This window comes from Scyliorhinus torazame, chromosome 5, assembly GCF_047496885.1.
Source record: "Scyliorhinus torazame isolate Kashiwa2021f chromosome 5, sScyTor2.1, whole genome shotgun sequence".
NCBI classification, from domain to species: domain Eukaryota; kingdom Metazoa; phylum Chordata; class Chondrichthyes; order Carcharhiniformes; family Scyliorhinidae; genus Scyliorhinus; species Scyliorhinus torazame.
This window is the reverse complement of record NC_092711.1, coordinates 85412464-85431402: the sequence shown is the minus strand read 5'-3', so window position 1 is coordinate 85431402 and position 18939 is coordinate 85412464. Positions and strand designations below refer to the sequence as shown.

The 18939-nt window shown below is 46.9% G+C and overlaps 1 protein-coding gene across 1 annotated transcript in view; it reads left to right on the top strand.

The window, feature by feature from the left end:
* Window positions 1-6556: 6556 nt before the first annotated feature.
* The window catches only part of LOC140417761 (uncharacterized), a 35376-nt gene continuing 22993 nt past the window's right edge, over window positions 6557-18939 (top strand). Inside the window, exons 1-2 of the mRNA XM_072501232.1 lie at window positions 6557-6921; window positions 7815-9753. Of these exons, the coding sequence (XP_072357333.1) occupies window positions 8603-9753 (1151 nt within the window). The 5' untranslated portion in view covers window positions 6557-6921; window positions 7815-8602. The remainder of the gene's footprint in view (window positions 6922-7814; window positions 9754-18939) is intronic.

Genomic DNA, 18939 nt, shown 5'->3' with positions numbered 1-18939 from the left:
GTAGAGCTGAATGTTTTCCAGTGCAGCCACAGTACTGAACATATTCCAGCTTCCAAGTCCACCTGAGAACCAACCTCCTGGCTATTCATCTACAAGAAGCTTCAGAGCCTCGTGAGAATTATTCCTTTCTAAAATGCTTCACTCCAACTAAAGGATTAGTTCAACACGAAGACAACAGACCTGCAGCGATATAAAGATTGCAGTCTACATTCCATTTCCATCATTACAGCTTGATCTGTACCTAATTTCTGTGTATGTGTCAGTGAGTGTGAAAGAGATGAGGAGCTGAGATGTTCAAACATCCAGGGAAATAGCGTGATAATAAATAAACTTTATTCCTTTAAAAATCACCAGTCAGTCTGCTGCTGAAATGTATTTTAAATAAAGAAATATCACACTGAGGGTAAGAAAATATCACATAAACATCCTGATAATGAACTGGAAAGGACCACTAAATGTAATCAAACGCTGTATAACCCCCTTCAGGTAGCTAGATAGAGGCTGCAGCCTCTCACACTGAATGTCTACGTAATCCAGAGGCACCTCCAGGCCACAAACATCAGCTTCAGCCTGGGAGTGGGTGAAACATTTAAAAAACCTGTTGCCGTTTAACAGTTCGCCAGGCACTAGGACCCGGCTGGGAACAGAAACCTTCAGGCCCCGCCCACTAGCTGCAGCATCACCAAGACGCCAGCGCATGCGCCCTGCTTCCCCAAGATGGCGGCTGTGAACCAGGGCCTGGTCCCGGGAGAGAGCTGACCGGCGGTGATGTGACCTGAGGATCACCGCACCTCAGACAAGGGGCCAGGTTGGGAAGGCGGTGCCTTCAGGAATAACTGGGAAGGTGATGTTTGGTCAGTTGCTGCAGTCTGTGTAGTGAAGGTGCTGTCACAGTGGTGTGAGGTCAGGAAGTACAGGATTATCACCCAGCAATGATCAATTAAGGGGAATGTAAATCCAGCTCAGGCTGCTTTCAGATTGGAAAGGGAGCTAAGGTGTGTCCTCAGAGCTGGTGAATGTTGGGGCTTTGGCACTTTCTCTATAAATTCATTCCCTCCCTCCCTCTACCACCTCTATCTTTAAAGTCGTAGAATTTTACAGCACGGAAAGGGCCCCTTCGGCCCATTCACAATAATCTTTATTATTGTCACAAGAAGGCTTACATTAACACTGCAATGAAGTTACTATTAAAATCCCTGAGTTGCCACACTCCGACACCAGTTCGGATGCACTGAGGAATAATTCAGAATGTCCAATTCACTTTTCGGTACTTGTGGGAGGAAACCCACGCAGACACGGGCAGAATGTGCAGACTCCGCACAGACAGTGACCCAAGCCAGGAATCGAACCCAGGTCACTGGCGCTGTGAAGCAGCAGTGCTAACCACTATACTACTGTGCCGCCCATAAGATTATTAGATAACTAGGTCTGCATGAATTGTATCCCAGGATGCTGTGGGAGGCCAGGGAGGAGATTTCAGGGGCTCTAACCCAAACTTTTAATTTCTGGCCACGAGGGGAGTTGCCAGGTGACTTGAGAACAGCTAATGTGGTCCTATTATTTAAGAAAGGTTGTTGAGATAAGCCAGGGAACTGCAGTCCAGTGAGTCTTACATCAGTGGTAGGGAAACTATTGGAGAACGTTCTGATGGACTCTATTTCCACTTGGAGAGGTTTGATCAGGAATAGTCAGCATGACTTTGTCAGAGGGAGGTCATGCCTAACAAATTTGATTGCATTTTTTGAGCATGTGACCAGGTGTGGAGATGGGGGTTGTGCAGTTGATGTAGTTTACATGGATTTCAATAAAACTTTGGACAAGATCCCACATGGAAGACTTGAGGATAACTCAAAGATTGGCCAGATGGTTAACAGTGAGGTTGAGTGTCTTGGGTTACAGAAAGATATCGACGGAATGGGTAGAAAAGTGGCAAATGGAACTGGAACCCTAAAAAGTGAGGTGACACACTTTGGAAGGGGGAATGTGACAAGGAAGTATTCAATGAACAGCATGACACTGGGAAGTTCTGAGCAACAAAGGGACCTTGGTGTGTTTGTCCAGAGATCTCTGAACGTGGAAGGGCAGGTTAATAGGGTGGTGAAAAAGACATATGGGACATTACTGTTCGCATTTCTGGTTGCTACATTATAAGAACTAGAACTACAAGCAGGAGTAGGCCATCTGGCCCCTCGAGCCTGCTCCACCATTCAATGAGATCATGGCTGATCTTTTGTGGACTCCGCTCCACTTTCCAGCCCGAACACCATAACCCTTAATCCCTTTATTCTTCAAAAAACTATCTATCTTTATCTTAAAACCATTTAATGAAGGAGCATCATCTGCTTCACTGGGTAAGGAATTCCATAGATTCACAACCCTTTGGGTGAAGACGTTCCTCCTAAACTCAGTCCTAAATCTACTTCCCCTTATTTTGAGGCTATGCCCCCTAGTTCTGCTTTCACCCGCCAGTGGAAACAACCTGCCTGCATCTATCCTATCTATTCCCTTCATAATTTTATATGTTTCTATAAGAGCCCCCCTCATCCTTCTAAATTCCAACGAGTACAGTCCCAGTCTACTCAACCTCTCCTCGTAATCCAACCCCTTCAGCTCTGGGATTAACCTCTTGAATCTCCTCTGCACACCCTCCAGTGCCAGTACGTCCTTTCTCAAGTAAGGAGACCACAACTGAACACAATACTCCAGGTGTGGCCTCACTAACACCTTATACAATTGCAGCAGAACCTCCCTAGTCTTAAACTCCATCCGTCTAGCAATGAAGGACAAAATTCCATTTGCCTTCTTAATCATCTGTAAACCAACTTTTTGCGACTCATGCACTAGCACACCCAGGGCTCTCTGCACAGCAGCATGTTTTAATATTTTATCATTTAAATAATCCCTTTTGCTGTTATTCCTACCAAAATGGATAACCTCACATTTGTCAACATTGTATTCCATCTGCCAGACCCTAGCCCATTCACTTAGCCTATCCAAATCCCTCTGCAGACTTCCAGTATCCTCTGCACTTTTTGCTTTACCACTTATCTTAGTGTCGTCTGCAAACATGGACACATTGCCCTTGGTCCCCAACTCCAAATCATCTATGTAAATTGTGAACAGTTGTGGGCCCAAACTGATCCCTGAGGGACACCACTAGCTACTGATTGCCAACCAGAGAAACACCCATTAATCCCCACTCTTTGCTTTCTATTAATTAACCAATCCTCTATCCATGCTACTACTTTCCCTTTAATGCCATGCATCTTTATCTTATGCAGCAAACCTTTGTGTGGCACCTTGTCAAAGGCTTTCTGGAAATCCAGATATACCACATCCATTGGCTCCCCGTTATCTACGGCACTGGTAATGTCCTGAACAAATTCCACTAAATTAGTTTGGCACGACCTGCCCTTTATGAACCCATGCTGCGTCTGCCCAATGGGACAATTATAGGAAGGATATGATTGGAGACGGTGCAGAGGAGATTCACCAGGATGTTGCACAGGATGGAACATTTATGAAGAGAGGTTGGATAGAACAAACAAAGAACAAAGAAAGTTACAGCACAGGAACAGGCCCTTCAGCCTTCTCAAACCTGCACTGATCATGCTGCCCGCCTAATCTAAAACCTTCTACTCTTCTGGGGTCCCCCATTCTATTCATCTATTTGTCAAGGCGTCCCTTAAATGCCACTATTATACCTGCTTCCACCACCACCTCTGGCAGTGAGTTCAAGGCACGCCCTACCCTCTGTGTAAAAGAATTTCCCTCGTACATCTCCTCTAAACTTTGCCCCTCTCACCTTAAACCTGTGTCCCCTAGTAATTGACTCTTCCACCCTGGAAAAATGTTTCTGACCATCCTCTCTGTCTATGCCCCTCATAATTTTGTCGACTTCTGTCAGGTCACCCCTCAACCTCCGTCGTTCCAGTGAGATCAAACCAAGTTTCTCCAACCTCTCTTCACAGCTAATGCCCTCCATGCAAGGCAACATCCTGGTAAATCTTTTCTGTACTCTCTCCAAAGCCTCCACATCCTTCTGGTAGTGTGGCGACCAGAATTGAACACTGTATTCCAAGTGTGGCCTAACTAAGGTTCTGTAAAGCTGCAACATGACTTTTCAATTTTTAAACTCAATGCCCCGGCTGATGAAGGCAAGCATGCCGTATGCCTTCTTGACTACCTTCTCCACTTGCGATGCCATACTCTTAATGGTTCTGCCATTTGCTGTATATTTCCCCACTGTATTAGACCTTCCAGAATGCGTTACCTCACATTTGGCTGGATTAAACTCCATCTGCCATCTCTCTGCCCAAGTCTCCGACCGATTTCTATCTTGCAGCATCCTCTGACGGTCCACATCACTATCCGCAATTCCACTAACCTTTGTGTTGTCTGCAAACTTACCAATCAAACCAGTTACATTTTCCTCCAAATCACTTATATATACTACAAACAGCACAAGTCACAGCAGTGATCCCCACGAAACACCACTAGTCACAGCCTTCCACTGCTACCCTGTGACCGAGCCAATTCTGTATCTATCTTACCAGTTCAGCTCTGATCCTGTGTGACTTCACCTTCTGTACCAGTCTGCCAAGGGGCTTACGACCTTCATCAATCATCTCCGTCACTTCCTCAAAAAACACTATCAAGTTAATGAGACACTACCTCCTCTTCACAAAACCGTGCTGCCTATCACTAATACGTCCACTTGCTTCGAAATGGCAGCAAATCCTGTCTCGAAGAATCCTCTCCAACAATTTCCCTACCACTGACGTAAAGTTCACCGGCTTGTAATTTTCTGGATTATCCTGCATTTTCCTTTAAATTTTCTGGGTTATCCTTAGGTTTGGGTTGTTTTCATTGGAGATTGGAGCCGAGAAGGGGGCCGGTGTGTGTGTGTGTGGGGGGGTTGTGGTGGTGGGGGGTTGGGGGGGCAGGTGACCTGATCGAGGTGTACAAGATTATTAGGGGCTTGGACAGGGTGGATATGGAGCAGCTGTTCCCCTCAGTTGAAGGTCAGGCACGAGGGGCCACAAGTTCAAGATGAGGGGAGAAGGTTTAGGGGGGTTTTGAGGAAAAACCTTGTTACCCAGAGGGTGGTGATGGTTTGGAACCCACTGCCTGGGAGGGTGGGAGAAGCGGGTTGCCTCACATCCTTTAAACACTTGGCACGTCATAACATTCAAGGCTATGGGCCAAGTGCCAGCAAATGGAATCAGGTAGGTCAGGTGCTTTTCATGTGTCGGTGCAGACTCAATGGGCCGAGGGGCCTCTTCACTGTTGCTGTTGATACAAAGTTCGGTGGCATCGCAGACAGATTAGATGATAGCATAAAATTGCAAGAAGATATTGACAGACTCGGTGAATAGGCAAATTTGTGGCAAATGGAATTCAAAGTAAACAAGTGTGAGGTTATACATTTTGGACCAAAAAAGAATAGAAAAGAGTACTTTCTAAATGGAAAGAGGTTCGGTGCAGTGGATGTCCAAGCTGCAAACCATTCCTCCAGATCCTGGCCCTTCATGGATTTAATGAAGGCCAAGGCAATCATTGGATTATTGAAAGACTTGACGGAGTTGTTCGATACCATTTTTCGGGTTGCAGGATAAAGCCTGACGTAATTCACTCCCCACAGCCTTGAGCTGCATTTAAACTTCAACAAAGTCTCGAAGCTTCGTTTGTGTTGCTGCTGAAAAGTCCTGAATCCTCACTCCCTCCTGGGGCCAGGTGCCACCTCTCCGTACCCGTCTCCAGGACCTTCTTTCAAGTTGTGGAAATGAAAATGAAATGAAAATCGCTTATTGTCACAAGTAGGCTTCAATGAAGTTACTGTGAAAAGCCCCTAGTCGCCACATTCCGGCGCCTGTTCGGGGAGGCTGTTACGGGAAGCGAATGTTTACAGGCCTGGGATGAAAACTATCCCTCAGCCTCAGAGACAGGATACGATGAACCCTTTCTAATTTGAAATGCCCAGGCTTCAAATCCAGTTGCGAAAACGTGGCAGTCGGTCCTTAAAGAACCTCACGGGAGCCTTACCCTCCACACTAAATGGACAGAAAATAACAGAATTTATGGGCAGCATGGTAGCACAGTGGTTAGAACAGCTGCTTCACAGCACCAGGGTCCCAGGTTCGATTCCCGGCTTGGGTCAGTATCTGTGCGGAGTCTGCACGTTCTCCCCGTGTCTGTGTGGGTTTCCTCTGGGCTCTCCAGTTTCCTCCCACAGTCCAAAGATGTGCAGGTTAGGTGGATTGGCTACGATAAATTGCCCTTAGTGTCCAAATAAAAGGTTAGGTGGGGTTACTGGGTTCCGGGGATGGGGGGGAGGTATGGGCTTGGCTGGGGTGCTGTTTCCAAGGTGCAGACTCGATGGGCCGAGTGGACTCCTTCTGCCCTGTAAATTCTATGATGAGCATCTGACAGACCAATGACTCGGATGTTCTTTCTCTGACCCTCAGTTCTCCAAATCCTCCAGGACCTCCGCCACGCCACTCGGCTGGTTTTCAAAGGATTGAATTCTTGCCTCCGACGAGGAGGCATCTTGCTGAACGTTCAGGATTCTCTCCTCCGGATCATCGAGCCTCTTCATGGAGCTTTGCAGGTGGTGCTCACAAGCTCACAGATATTGAGTCAGCACACTCCGCCTCTGGTCAGTAACACGGATAATGTTGGCAGCCATAATTTTTGCCGCCTCCCAGAGCCCCGGAGAGCGCGGGGTCGAGAGACCTCCTGAGGGTCAGGCCGCCATGTTGAAAAGGCAGCTCCATTCCCGCTGAATCCACCTGCGCTGTTTTATCGACGCATTTCTTGATTCCTTTTGGCAGAATCCTACCAAACTAAACCCTGACATCTTCCAGGGACACGATCACAATATTAATTCAAGGATTAGGTAGATGGGAGCCGGGCAATCAGGTAAGTGACAGATTATAGGTGAGTGGTGCCAGAACCTGCGGAAAAACAGCTACTCCAGCTCCCATCTCACAAACCCGACATCCCCCCCCCCTCACACAGACTTCTAATTGATGAGGGTGTCGAGGGTTATGGGGAACTGGCAGGTAAATGGAGAGAAAGCTGAAATGAGGAGGGATCTCTTTACTCAAGGATGTGGTGAAGCTTTGGAAATCTGTGCCCCAGAGGATTTACAGTGCAGAACGACACCATTAGGCCCATTGACTCTGCATCACCCTTGGAAAGAGCACCCTACTTAAGCCCACACCTCCACCTAGCCCCGTAACCCAATAACCCCATCTAACCTTTTTGGACACTAAGAGCAATTTAGCATGGCCAATCCACCTAACCTGCACATCTTTGGACCATGGGAGGAAACCGGAGCACCCGGAGGAAACCCACGCAGACACACCGAGAACGTGCAGACAGTGACCCAAGCCGGGAATCGAACCTGGGACCCTGGAGCTGTGAAGCAACAGTGCTAACCACTGTGCTGACCATTGTGATAGGGGGATAGTGCAGGAAAACAGTGCTGAGGTTGGTCAGCCAATGATCCCATTGAATGGTTCAGGTTCGATGGGCCGAATGGCCGCCTGCAGTTCATATTTGTTGTGATCTCCTGGACAGGAAGCTGTGAGCTTGGATCTGTCAATCAGCCTGAATCAGCACCTTCAGGAGAATAGGGAGGGTGAATATTAGATACAGCAGAGTGAGAATGGAGGGAGATTGTGTGGGATGGAGATTTACAGCTTTCGCGGAATAAGAGAGAGGAAAAATGTTCCATAGAAACGAGAATTGTCTGTTCTAAGTTTCGATCCTGTACTAACAATGATGAATTTTGTCAATTGTTTTTACAGGATATTAGATGAGGAAGAATTACAGACAGAAATCTCAAACATTACGTCTCGATCTGAGAGAGTCACTCGATTCCCTGGAGCCTGAACATCATCGGCCTTTGAATCTAGAAGGAGAAATGTTTACCCGAACTGTCACCTAAAGATTTCAAACATCAGTTTGATTGGAAAAGCACCGAGACCCACACAACACACACCCGAGTGAGAGTGTTCCAGTGAACTGACTGTGGAAACATCAGTGTGACAGGAAAAGCACCGAGACCCACACAACACACACCCGAGTGAGAGTGTTCCAGTGAACTGACTGTGGAAACATCAGTGTGACAGGAAAAGCACCGAGACCCACACAACACACACCCGGGTGAGAGAGTTCATAGACTCCCAGAATTTACAGTGCAGAAGGAGGCCGTTTGGCCCATCGAGTCTGCACCAGCCCTTGGAAAAATCAGCCTGCCTAAGCCCACACCTCCATCCTATCACCGTAACCCAATAACCCCATCCAACCTTTTTCGACACTCAGGGCAATTTAGCATTGTCAATCCACCTTACCTGCACATCTTTGGACTGTGGGAGGAAACCGGAGCACCCGGAGGAAACCCACGCAGACACGGGAGAAAGTGCAGACTCCGCACAGACAGTTCCAGCGAACTTACTGTGGAAAGAGCTTTAACCAGTTCCACAGCCTGAATAGACATAACATTCAAAGCAGGGAGAGACCATACCAGTGTTGTGTCTGTGGAAGAGGCTTCAATTGATCATCCAACCTGGAGAGACACGAGGAGACCCAAAACATGGAGAAACCATGGAAATGTGGGGACTGTGGGAAGGGATTCCGAGCCCCATCTGAGCTGGAGACTCATCGACGCAGTCACACTGGGGAGAGGCCATTCACCTGCTCTCAGTGTGGGAAGGCATTCAGTCAGTTATCTAACCTTCAGGCACACCAGCGAGTTCACACTGGGGAGAGGCCATTTACCTGCTCTCAGTGTGGGAAAGGATTCTGTGATTCGTCCCACCTATTGAGACACCAGCGAGTTCACACTGGGGAGAAGCCATTCACCTGCTCTCAGTGTGGAAAGGGATTCACTCAGTTATCCCACCTGCGCATTCACCAGCGAGTTCACGCTGGAGACAAGCCATTCGCCTGCTCTCAGTGTGGGAAAGGATTTACTGAGTTATCCACCCTGCGGAGACACCAGCGAGTTCACACTGGGGAGAGGCCATTCACCTGCTCTCAGTGTGAGCAGAGATTCATTGATTTATCCGCCCTGCGGCAACATCAGCGAATACACACTGGGGAGAGGCCATTCACCTGCTCTCAGTGTGGGAAGGGATTCAGTGATTCATTCACCCTGCTGAAACATCAGCGAGTTCACACTGGGGAGAGGCCATTCACCTGCTCTCAGTGTGGGAAGGGATTCACTCAGCCATCCAACCTGCAGACACACCAGCGAATTCACACTGGGGAGAGGCCGTTCACCTGCTCTCAGTGTGGGAAGGGATTCACTCAGTTATCCACCCTGAAGACACACCAGCAAATTCATACTGGGGAGACACTGTTCACCTGCTCTCAGTGTGGGAAGGGACTCACTCGGTTATCTCACCTGCAGAGACACCAGCGAGTTCACACTGGGGAGAGACCATTCACCTGCTCTCAGTGTGGAAAGGGATTCACTCAGTTATCTCACCTGCAGACACACCAACGAGTTCACACTGGGGAGAGGCCATTCACCTGCTGTCAGTGTGGGAAGGGATTCACTCAGTTATCCGACCTGCGGACACACCAGCGAATTCACACTGGGGAGAGGCCATTCACCTGCTCTCAGTGTGGGAAGAGATTCACTCAGTTATCCACCCTGCAGTCACACCAGCGAGTTCACTCTGGGGAGAGACCGTCCACCTCTCAATGTGCGATGGGATTCCTTGCTTCAGCGCACCTGCTGTGACACCAACAATTTCACAATCGATTTGGATTCTGCTGTTATTGTTTCTGCTCTACACCCAGGACTGCATTTTGTTCATTCTGACAGGTGGTCAGTGGGGATGGTTGGAGGGTTTCTTTCTGCTGGACTGGCCAGTCTCACCACTTTGCCTCCAGTGGGCTGATGGTCTTTGAGCCTTGTTGCTAATACCTGGCTTCAAATTGCACAAGGATCACAGTGTGAAAGGATGTTTGGAAGTTTGAAGATATTTAGTTCCTATTTCTGTTTGGAACCCCCCAAAGCATGCCACACTGCCATGGAGATGAGCCCTGGTAGTTACATGATTCTTTTGTTTAATTTATCTGGGTGTTCCTCACAGAAGAAAACTATCAGGGTGTGAGGGGCAAGTTGTCTGAGGTTGACTGGAATCTGATTGGTACAGGGAATACCTAATGTTTAAGGAATTATATATTTATCAGGGATCGGTTAGGTTAGTTGGCAGTATGACTGGTTTGTGATGCAGAGCAAGGCCAACAGTGAGGATTCAACTCCCGTACTGGCTGAGTTTATTCATGAAGGCCCCACCTTCTCAACCAGGCCCCTTGCCTGAGGTGTGCTGACACTCAGGTTAAATCACCTCCAGTCAACTCTCTCTCTGTCAAAGGGGAGAGCAGCCTATGGTCCTCTGAGATTTTTGCAACTTTTATTTTGCATATATACAACAAATATAGATTCCTTTAAGGAACAAAAATCTAACAGGAAAAGTGATGTAACCGGGGTGAACAAGAAAAGTTAAAGATTCCACGAGATCCATTCGAATTCAGCAAATGAGGATCAAGAAACTGATGGGAGCAAACTGGCAAGAAACATAAAAACTGACTGGAAAAGCTTCTCCAGGAATGTGAAAAGGAAAAGATTAGCAAAGACCAATGTGGGTCCATTCCAGGCAGAGACAGGAGAGTTTATAATGGGGAGTAAGGAAATGGCAGAGAAACTAAACAATGTGTGTCTGACTTCACAGAGGAAGATACAGAAATTGTCCCCAAAACACCAGAGAACCAAGGGACTGGCAGAGATTAGTATTGGTGAAAAAGTCGTACTGGAGAAATTACTGGGCTTGAAAGTGAATAAATCCCCAAAAGCTGATGATCAACATCCCAGAGTGTTGAACGAGGTGGCTGTAGAGATCTCTATTCCTCATTCTAAATTCTCCTGACTCTATCTGGAATGGACAAAACTTTGCCTGAGCCAAATGTTTCCTTTTTACGTAACCAGAAAAACTTTTACAGTCTATTTTTATGTATTTTGCCGGTTCACATTCTATTCTCCCTTTTCTTTTTCCTCGGTGCCTTGGTCGAAGAACGGAAGTAAATCCTCGAAAATGAATCCTCACTTGGACAAATTCTGAGACAATTAAGTTTCGACTTCCAGGACAGAGTAACTATAATTGTGGAGTGTGATTTTAGATTGTGTAACAGGACAAAGTTCTAGTTTATAGTTTACTGTGTAGGTTTCCAAGTTAAAGTAGCTTCTAGTTTGTTGTATTAAAAGTCATAAAACTTGAAGTGCTGTCGTCTGATCCTTTCATTTGTTGACTGGGAGTTTGATTTTTTAATAAGAAGTTGGTGACCTTTATGGGGGTCCAAATCCACAAGTTTTGTCTTCCTATTTGAGCCTCGGGCACCTTTCTGTCTCTATTGCTCGCGTCAATGACAGCCAGGTGATGGAGCTGAGGGCTGACTTTCGCTGAATTTAGCTGAGAATAACGGGGCCTGTTCCCCAGTAGGGGAACTGCCAAGGGCGTCGCTACTAGAGCCAGAAAGTTGCTGGAGGCTTGACTGAAATGAAGTGAAATGAAAATCGCTTATTGTCACAAGTAGGCTTCAAATGAAGTTACTGTGAAAAGCCCCTTGTCGCCACATTCCGGCGCCTGTTCGGGGAGGCTGGTACGGGAATTTAACCGTGCTGCTGGCCTGCCTTGGTCTGCTTTAAAAGCCAGCGATTTATCCCTGTGCTAAACTGGGAACTGGACCTCTAACCAATCAGGTTTTGGGAGGGGGGTGACAGGGGATGACGATGATGTGACCCCCAAGGTTCAGTACCCCCGTGTCCCAAGCGGGAAGTCACGGGAACAGGGTACAGAGGAGCTGAAGGGAATCCATGTGTGACCAGAACATTGTGAACATCCTGTTACTCTGGTTGTCTTTGATCCTCAAGTAATTTTCAGTTAGTTTTTTTAACCATGTTTCTGTTTCATCAATAAACCTTTAACAGGAAAATATTTGAATTTGTTGGACTTTTCCTGATTAAATTGGTTCACTTTCGGGTAAGTGGGTGAGAGGGCTTGGCAGGCTCTTGAACAGAAAGTGAGTCCCTATGAGGCAATTGGCAAAGGAGCCAGAGGGGTCGAGCAGATTTTATTTTTCTTTTGACACAGTGTTTGAAAATGCAATTCAGGGAATCAATCGTGATTGACTAATTTATCAAGGTTCTCTGAGGAAGTAACAAGGGATGTCAATAAAGGGGAACCTGTAGATGTGCTTTATCTGGATTTCCAGAAGGTATTTCCCATTGTGCCACATCAAAGGTTATTACACAAAATAAGAGCTCATGGTTTGGGGGCAACATATCAGCATGGATAGAGGATTGGTTAGCGAACAGGAAGCAGCCAGTAGGTATAAATGGGTCATTTCTGGGTGGGTAAGATGTGACAAGTGGAATGTCACCAGGATCAGTGCTGGGCTCTCACCCATTTACAATCGGTATGAATGTGGTGGATGACGGGATTGAATGGCGGCTAAATTTTCTGATCCCTCAAAGACAGGTCGGAAAGTAATTTGTGAAGTGGATTGAAGGAGTCTGCAAGTCAACACCATAATCCCAGCCAAACTCCTATCAAAGCTCCAAAACCTAGGACTTGGCTCCCCACTCTGCAACTGGATCCTCGATTTTCTGACCAACAGACCACAGTCAGTAAGAATGAACAACAACACCTCCTCCACAATAGTCCTCAACACTGGCGCCCCGCAAGGCTGCATACTTAGCCCCCTACTCTACTCCCTGTACACACACGACTGCGTGGCAAAACTTGGTTCCAACTCCATCCACAAGTTTGCTGATGATATGACCATAGTGGGCCGGATCTCGAATAACGATGAGTCCGAATACAGGAGGGAGATAGAGAACTGAGTGGAGTGGTGTAGCGACAACAATCTCTCCCTCAATGCCAGCAAAACTAAAGAGCTGGTAATTGACTTCAGGAAACAAAGTACTGTACACACCCCTGTCAGTATCAACGGGGCTGAGGTGGAGATGGTTAGCAGTTTCAAATTCCTAGGGGTGCACATCTACAAAAATCTGTCCTGGTCCACCCACGTTGATGCTACCACCAAGAAAGCACAACAACGCCTATACTTCCTCAGGAAACTAAGGAAATTCGGCATGTCCACATTGACTCTTACCAACCTTTACAGATGCACCATAGAAAGCATCCAATCAGGCTGCATCACAGCCTGGTATGGCAACCGCTCTGAAGCAAGAAACTTCAGAGAGTCGTGAACACCGCCCAGTCCATCACACAAACCTGCCTCCCGTCCATTGACTCCATCGACACCTCCCGCTGCCTGGGGAAAGCGGGCAGTATAATCAAGGTTTAGAGTAGGGAATATACAGTGAATGGTAGAACCCTCAAGAGTATTGAAAGTCAAAGAGATCTAGGAGTACAGGTCCACAGGTCATTGAAAGGGGCAACACAGGTGGAGAAGGTAGTCAAGAAGGCATACGGCATGCTTGCCTTCATTGGCCGGGGCATTGAGTATAAGAATTGGCAAGTCATGTTGCAGCTGTATAGAACCTTAGTTAGGCCACACTTGGAGTATAGTGTTCAATTCTGGTCTCCACACTACCAGAAGGATGTGGAGGCTTTAGAGAGGGTGCAGCAGAGATTTACCAGAATGTTGCCTGGTATGGAGGGCATTAGCTATGAGGAGCGGTTGAATAAACTCGGTTTGTTCTCACTGGAATGAAGGAGGTTGAGGGGAGACCTGATAGAGGTCTACAAAATTATGAGGGGCATAGACAGAGTGGATAGTCAGAGGCTTTTCCCCAGGGTAGAGGGGTCAATTACTAGGGGGCATAGGTTTAAGGTGAGGGGCAAGGTTTAGAGTAGATGTACGAGGCAAGTTTTTTACGCAGAGGGTAGTGGGTGCCTGGAACTTGCTACCGGAGGAGGTGATGGAAGTAGGGACGATAGTGACATTTAAGGGGCATCTTGACAAATACATGAATAGGATGGGAATAGAGGGATACGGACCCAGGAAGTGTAGAAGATTGTAGTTTAGTCGGGCAGCATGGTCGGCACGGGCTTGGAGGGCCTAAGGGCCTGTTCCTGTGCTGTACATTTCTTTGTTCTTTGTATCCCTCCCACCCGGCTTACTCACTCTTCCAACTTCTTCCATCGGGCAGGAGATACAGAAGTCTAAGAACACGCACGAACAGACTCAAAAACAGCTTCTTCACCACTGTCACCAGACTCCTAAATGACCCTCTTATGGACTGATTTCATTAACAATACACCCTGTATGCTTCATCCGATGCCAGTGCTTTTGTAGTTACATTGTATATGTTGTGTTGCCCTATTATGTATTTTCTTTTATTCCCTTTTCTTCTCATGTACTTAATGATCTGTTGAGCTGCTCGCAGAAAGATACTTTTCACTGTACCTCGGTACAGTGACAATAAACAAATCCAATCCAATCCAAAGGACTACAAATAGGTTAAGTGTCTGGGCAAAAAACTGACAGATGGAGCACAACTTGGGAAAATGTGAATTGTCCACTTTGTCAGGAAGTATTAATAAAACAATGTTATTTAAATGGAGAGAGATTGCAGAACTCTGAGGTACAGAGGGATCGGGGTGCCCGATCCCAAGTTAGTCTGCAGGTACAGCAAGTGATTGGGAAGGTCCATGGAATATTATTGTTTATTGCAAAGGAAATCTAATATAAATGTAGGGATGTTTTGCTGCAGTTGTATATTCATAGAGGTTTACAGCATGAAAACAGGCCCTCCGGCCCAAATTGTCCATGCCGCCCAGTTTTTACCACTAAGCTCATCCCAATTGCCTACATTTGGCCCATACCCCACTATACCAGCATTCCCACATAACTGTCTAAATGCTTGTACCCACCTCTACTACTGCCTCTGGCAGTTCGTTCCAGATACTCGCCACCCTCTGTGTGAAAAGAATTTCCCCTCTGGTCTCTTTTATATCTCTCTCCTCTCACCTTAAACCTATGCCCTCTAGTTTTAGACACCCCTACCTTTGGGAAAAGATGTTGACTATCTACCTCATCTATGCCCCTCATTATTTTACAGACCTCTATAAGATCACGCCTAAGCCCTCTATGCTCCAGGGTAATAAGTCCTGGCCGCATCCGAGTAAATCTCTTATGCACTCTTTCTAGTTTAATAATATCCTTTCTATAATAGCACCAGAACTGTACACAATACTCCAAGTGTGGTCTTATTAATGTCTTGTACAAATTCAGCAAGACGTTCCAACTCCTGTATTTAATGTTCTGACCAATGAAATCAAGTATGCCAAATACCTTCTTCTTCACCCTGTCCATCTGTGACTCCACTTTCAAGGAGCTATGAACCGGTACTCCTCGATCTCTTTGTTCTATAACTCTCCCCAACTCCCTACCACTCACTGAGTAGGTTCTGCCCTGATTCAATCTACCAAAATGCATCACACTCACATTTATCTAAACTGGTACTAACGACATAGGCAGGAAGGGGCATGAGGTCCTGCAGCAGGAGTTCAGGGAGCTAGGCAGAAAGATAAAAGACAGGACCTCTAGGGTTGTAAACTCAGGATTACCCCCTGTGCCACGTGCCAGGAGGCTAGAAATAGGAAGATAGAGCAGCAAAACACGTGGCTAAACAGCTGGTGTAGGAGGGAGGGTTTCCGATATCTGGACCACTGGGAGGTCTTCCGGGACAGGTGTGACCTATATAAGAAGGACGGGTTGCATCTAAACTGGAGAGGCATAAATATCCTGGCCGCGAGGTTTGCTAGTGTCACACGGGAGGGTTTAAACTAGTATGGCAGGGGGGTGGGCACAGGAGCAATAGGTCAGAAGGTGAGAGCATTGAGGGAGAACTAGGGAATAGGGACAGTGTGGCTCTGAGGCAGAGCAGACAGGGAGATGTTGCTGAACACAGCGGGTCTGGTGGCCTGAAGTGCATATGTTTTAATGCAAGAAGTATTACGGGTAAGGCAGATGAACTTAGAACTTGGTTTAGTACTTGGAACGATGATGTTGTTGCCATTACAGAGACCTGGTTGAGGGAAGGGCAGAATTGGCAGCTAAACGTTCCAGGATTTAGATGTTTCAGGCGGGATAGCGGGGGGATGTAAAAGGGATGGCGGAGTTGCGCTACTGGTTAGGGAGGATATCACAGCTGTACTAGGGGAGGACACCTCAGAGGGCAGTGAGGCTATATGGGTAGAGATCAGGAATAAGAAGGGTGCAGTCACAATGTTGGGGGTTTACTACAGGCCTCCAAACAGCCAGCGGGAGATAGAGGAGCAGATAGGTAGACAGATTTTGGAAAGAGTAAAAACAACAGGGTTGTGGTGATGGGAGACTTCAACTTCCCCAATATTGACTGGGACTCACTTAGTGCCAGGGGCTTAGACGGGGCAGAGTTTGTAAGGAGCATCCAGGAGGGCTTATTAAAACAATATGTAGACAGTCCAACTAGGGAAGGGGCGGTATTGGACCTGGTATTGGGGAATGAGCCCGTCCAGGTGGTAGAAGTTTCAGTAGGGGAGCATTTCGGGAACAGTGACCACAATTCAGTAAGTTTTAAAGTGCTGGTGGACAAGGGTAAGAGTGGTCCTAGGGTGAATGTGCTAAATTGGGGGAAGGCTAATTATAACAATACAAGGCGGGAACTGAAGAACCTAGATTGGGGGCGGATGATTGAGGGCAAATCAACATCTGACATGTGGGAGGCTTTCAAGTGTCAGTTGAAAGGAATTCCAGTGATGAAGAAGGATAAATACGGCAATTTTGGGGAATCTTGGAGAACGAGAGATATTGTAGGCCTCGTCAAAAAGAAAAAGGAGGCATTTGTCAGGGCTAAAAGGCTGGGAACAGACGAAGCCTGTGTGGAATATAAGTAAAGTAGGAAGGAACTTAAGCAAGGAGTCAGGATGGCTAGAAGGGGTCACAAAAAGTCATTGGCAAATAGGATTAAGGAAAATCCCAAGGCTTTTTACACGTACATAAAAAGCAAGAGGGTAGCCAGGGAAAGGGTTGGCCCACTGAAGGATAGGCAAGGGAATCTATGTGTGGAGCCAGAGGAAATGGGCGAGGTACTAAATGAATACTTTGCATCAGTATTCACCAAAGGGAAGGAATTGGTAGATGTTGAGTCTGGAGAAGGGTGTGTACATAGCCTGGGTCACATTGAGATCCAAAAAGACGTGGTGTTGGGCGTCTTAAAAAATATTAAAGTAGATAAGTCCCCAGGGCCTGATGGGATCTACCCCAGAATACTGAAGGAGGCTGGAGAGGAAATTGCTGAGGCCTTGACAGAAATCTGGATCCTCACTGTCTTCAGGTGATGTCCCGGAGGACTGGAGAATAGCCAATGTTGTTCCTCTGTTTAAGAAGGGTTGCAAGGGTAATCCAGGGAACTACAGGCCGGTGAGCCTTACTTCAATGGTAGGGAAATTACTGGAGAGAATTCTTCGAGACAGGGTCTACTCCCATTTGGAAGTAAATAGACATATTAGTGAGAGACAGCATGGTTTTGTGAAGGGGAGGTAGTGTCTCACTAACTTGATAGAGTTTTTCGAGGATGTCACAAAGATGATTGATGCAGGTAGGGCAGTGGATGTTGTCTATATGGACTTCAGTAAGGCCTTTGACAAGGTACCTCATGGTAGACTAGTACAAAAGGTGAAGTCACACAGGGTCGGGTGAGCTGGCAAGGTGGATACAGAACTGGCTAGGTCATAGAAGGCAGAGAGTAGCAATGGAAGGATGCTTTTCTAATTGGAGGGCTGTGACCAGTGGTGTTCCGCAGGGATCAGTGCTGGGACCTTTTCACTATATATATATATATAAATGATTTGGAGGAAAATGTAACTGGTCTGATTAGTAAGTTTGTAGACGACACAAAGATTAGTGGAATTGCGGATAGCGATGAGGACTGTCAGAGGATACAGCAGGATTTAGATTGTTTGGAGACTTGGGCGGAGAGATGGCAGATGGAGTTTAATCCGGACAAATATGAGGTAATGCATTTTGGAAGGTCTAATGCAGGTAGGGAATATACAGTGAATTGTAGAACCCTCAAGAGTATTGAATTTCAGAGAGATCTAGGTGTACAGGTCCACAGGTCACTGAAAGGGGCAACACAGGTGGAGAAGGTAGTCAAGAAGGCATACGGCATGCTTGCCTTCATTGGCCGGGGCATTGAGTATAAGAATTGGCAAGTCATGTTGCAGCTGTATAGAACCTTAGTTAGGCCACACTTGGAGTATCGTGTTCAATTCTGGTCGCCACACTACCAGAAGGATGTGGAGGCTTCAGAGAGGGTGCAGAAGAGATTTACCAGAATGTTGCCTGGTATGGAGGGCATTAGCTATGAGGAGCGGTTGAATAAACTCGTTTTGTTCTTACTGGAACGACGGAGGTTGAGGGGCGACTGATAGAGGTCTACAAAATTATGAGGGGCATAAACAGAGTGGATAGTCAGAGGCTTTTCCCCATCGTAGAGGGGTTAATTACTAGGGGGCATAGGTTTAAGTTGAGTGGGGCAAGGTTTAGTGTAGATGTCCGAGGCATGTTTTTTACACAGAGGGTAGTGGGTGCCTGGAACTCGCTACCGGAGGAGGTGGTGGAAGCAGGGACGATAGTGACATTTAAGGGGCATCTTGACAAATACATGAATAGGATGGGAATAGAGGGATACGGACCCAGGAAGTGTAGAAGATTGTAGTTTAGTCGGGCAGCATGGTCGGCACGGGCTTGGAGGGCCGAAGGGCCTGTTCCTGTGCTGTACATTTCTTTGTTCTTGTTGTTCGAAACTCCATCTGCCATTCATTTGTCCGCTGGCCCAATTGATCAAGTTCCGTTGCAATCCTAAATAACCTTCTTCACTCGTCATTATGCCACCAACCTTGG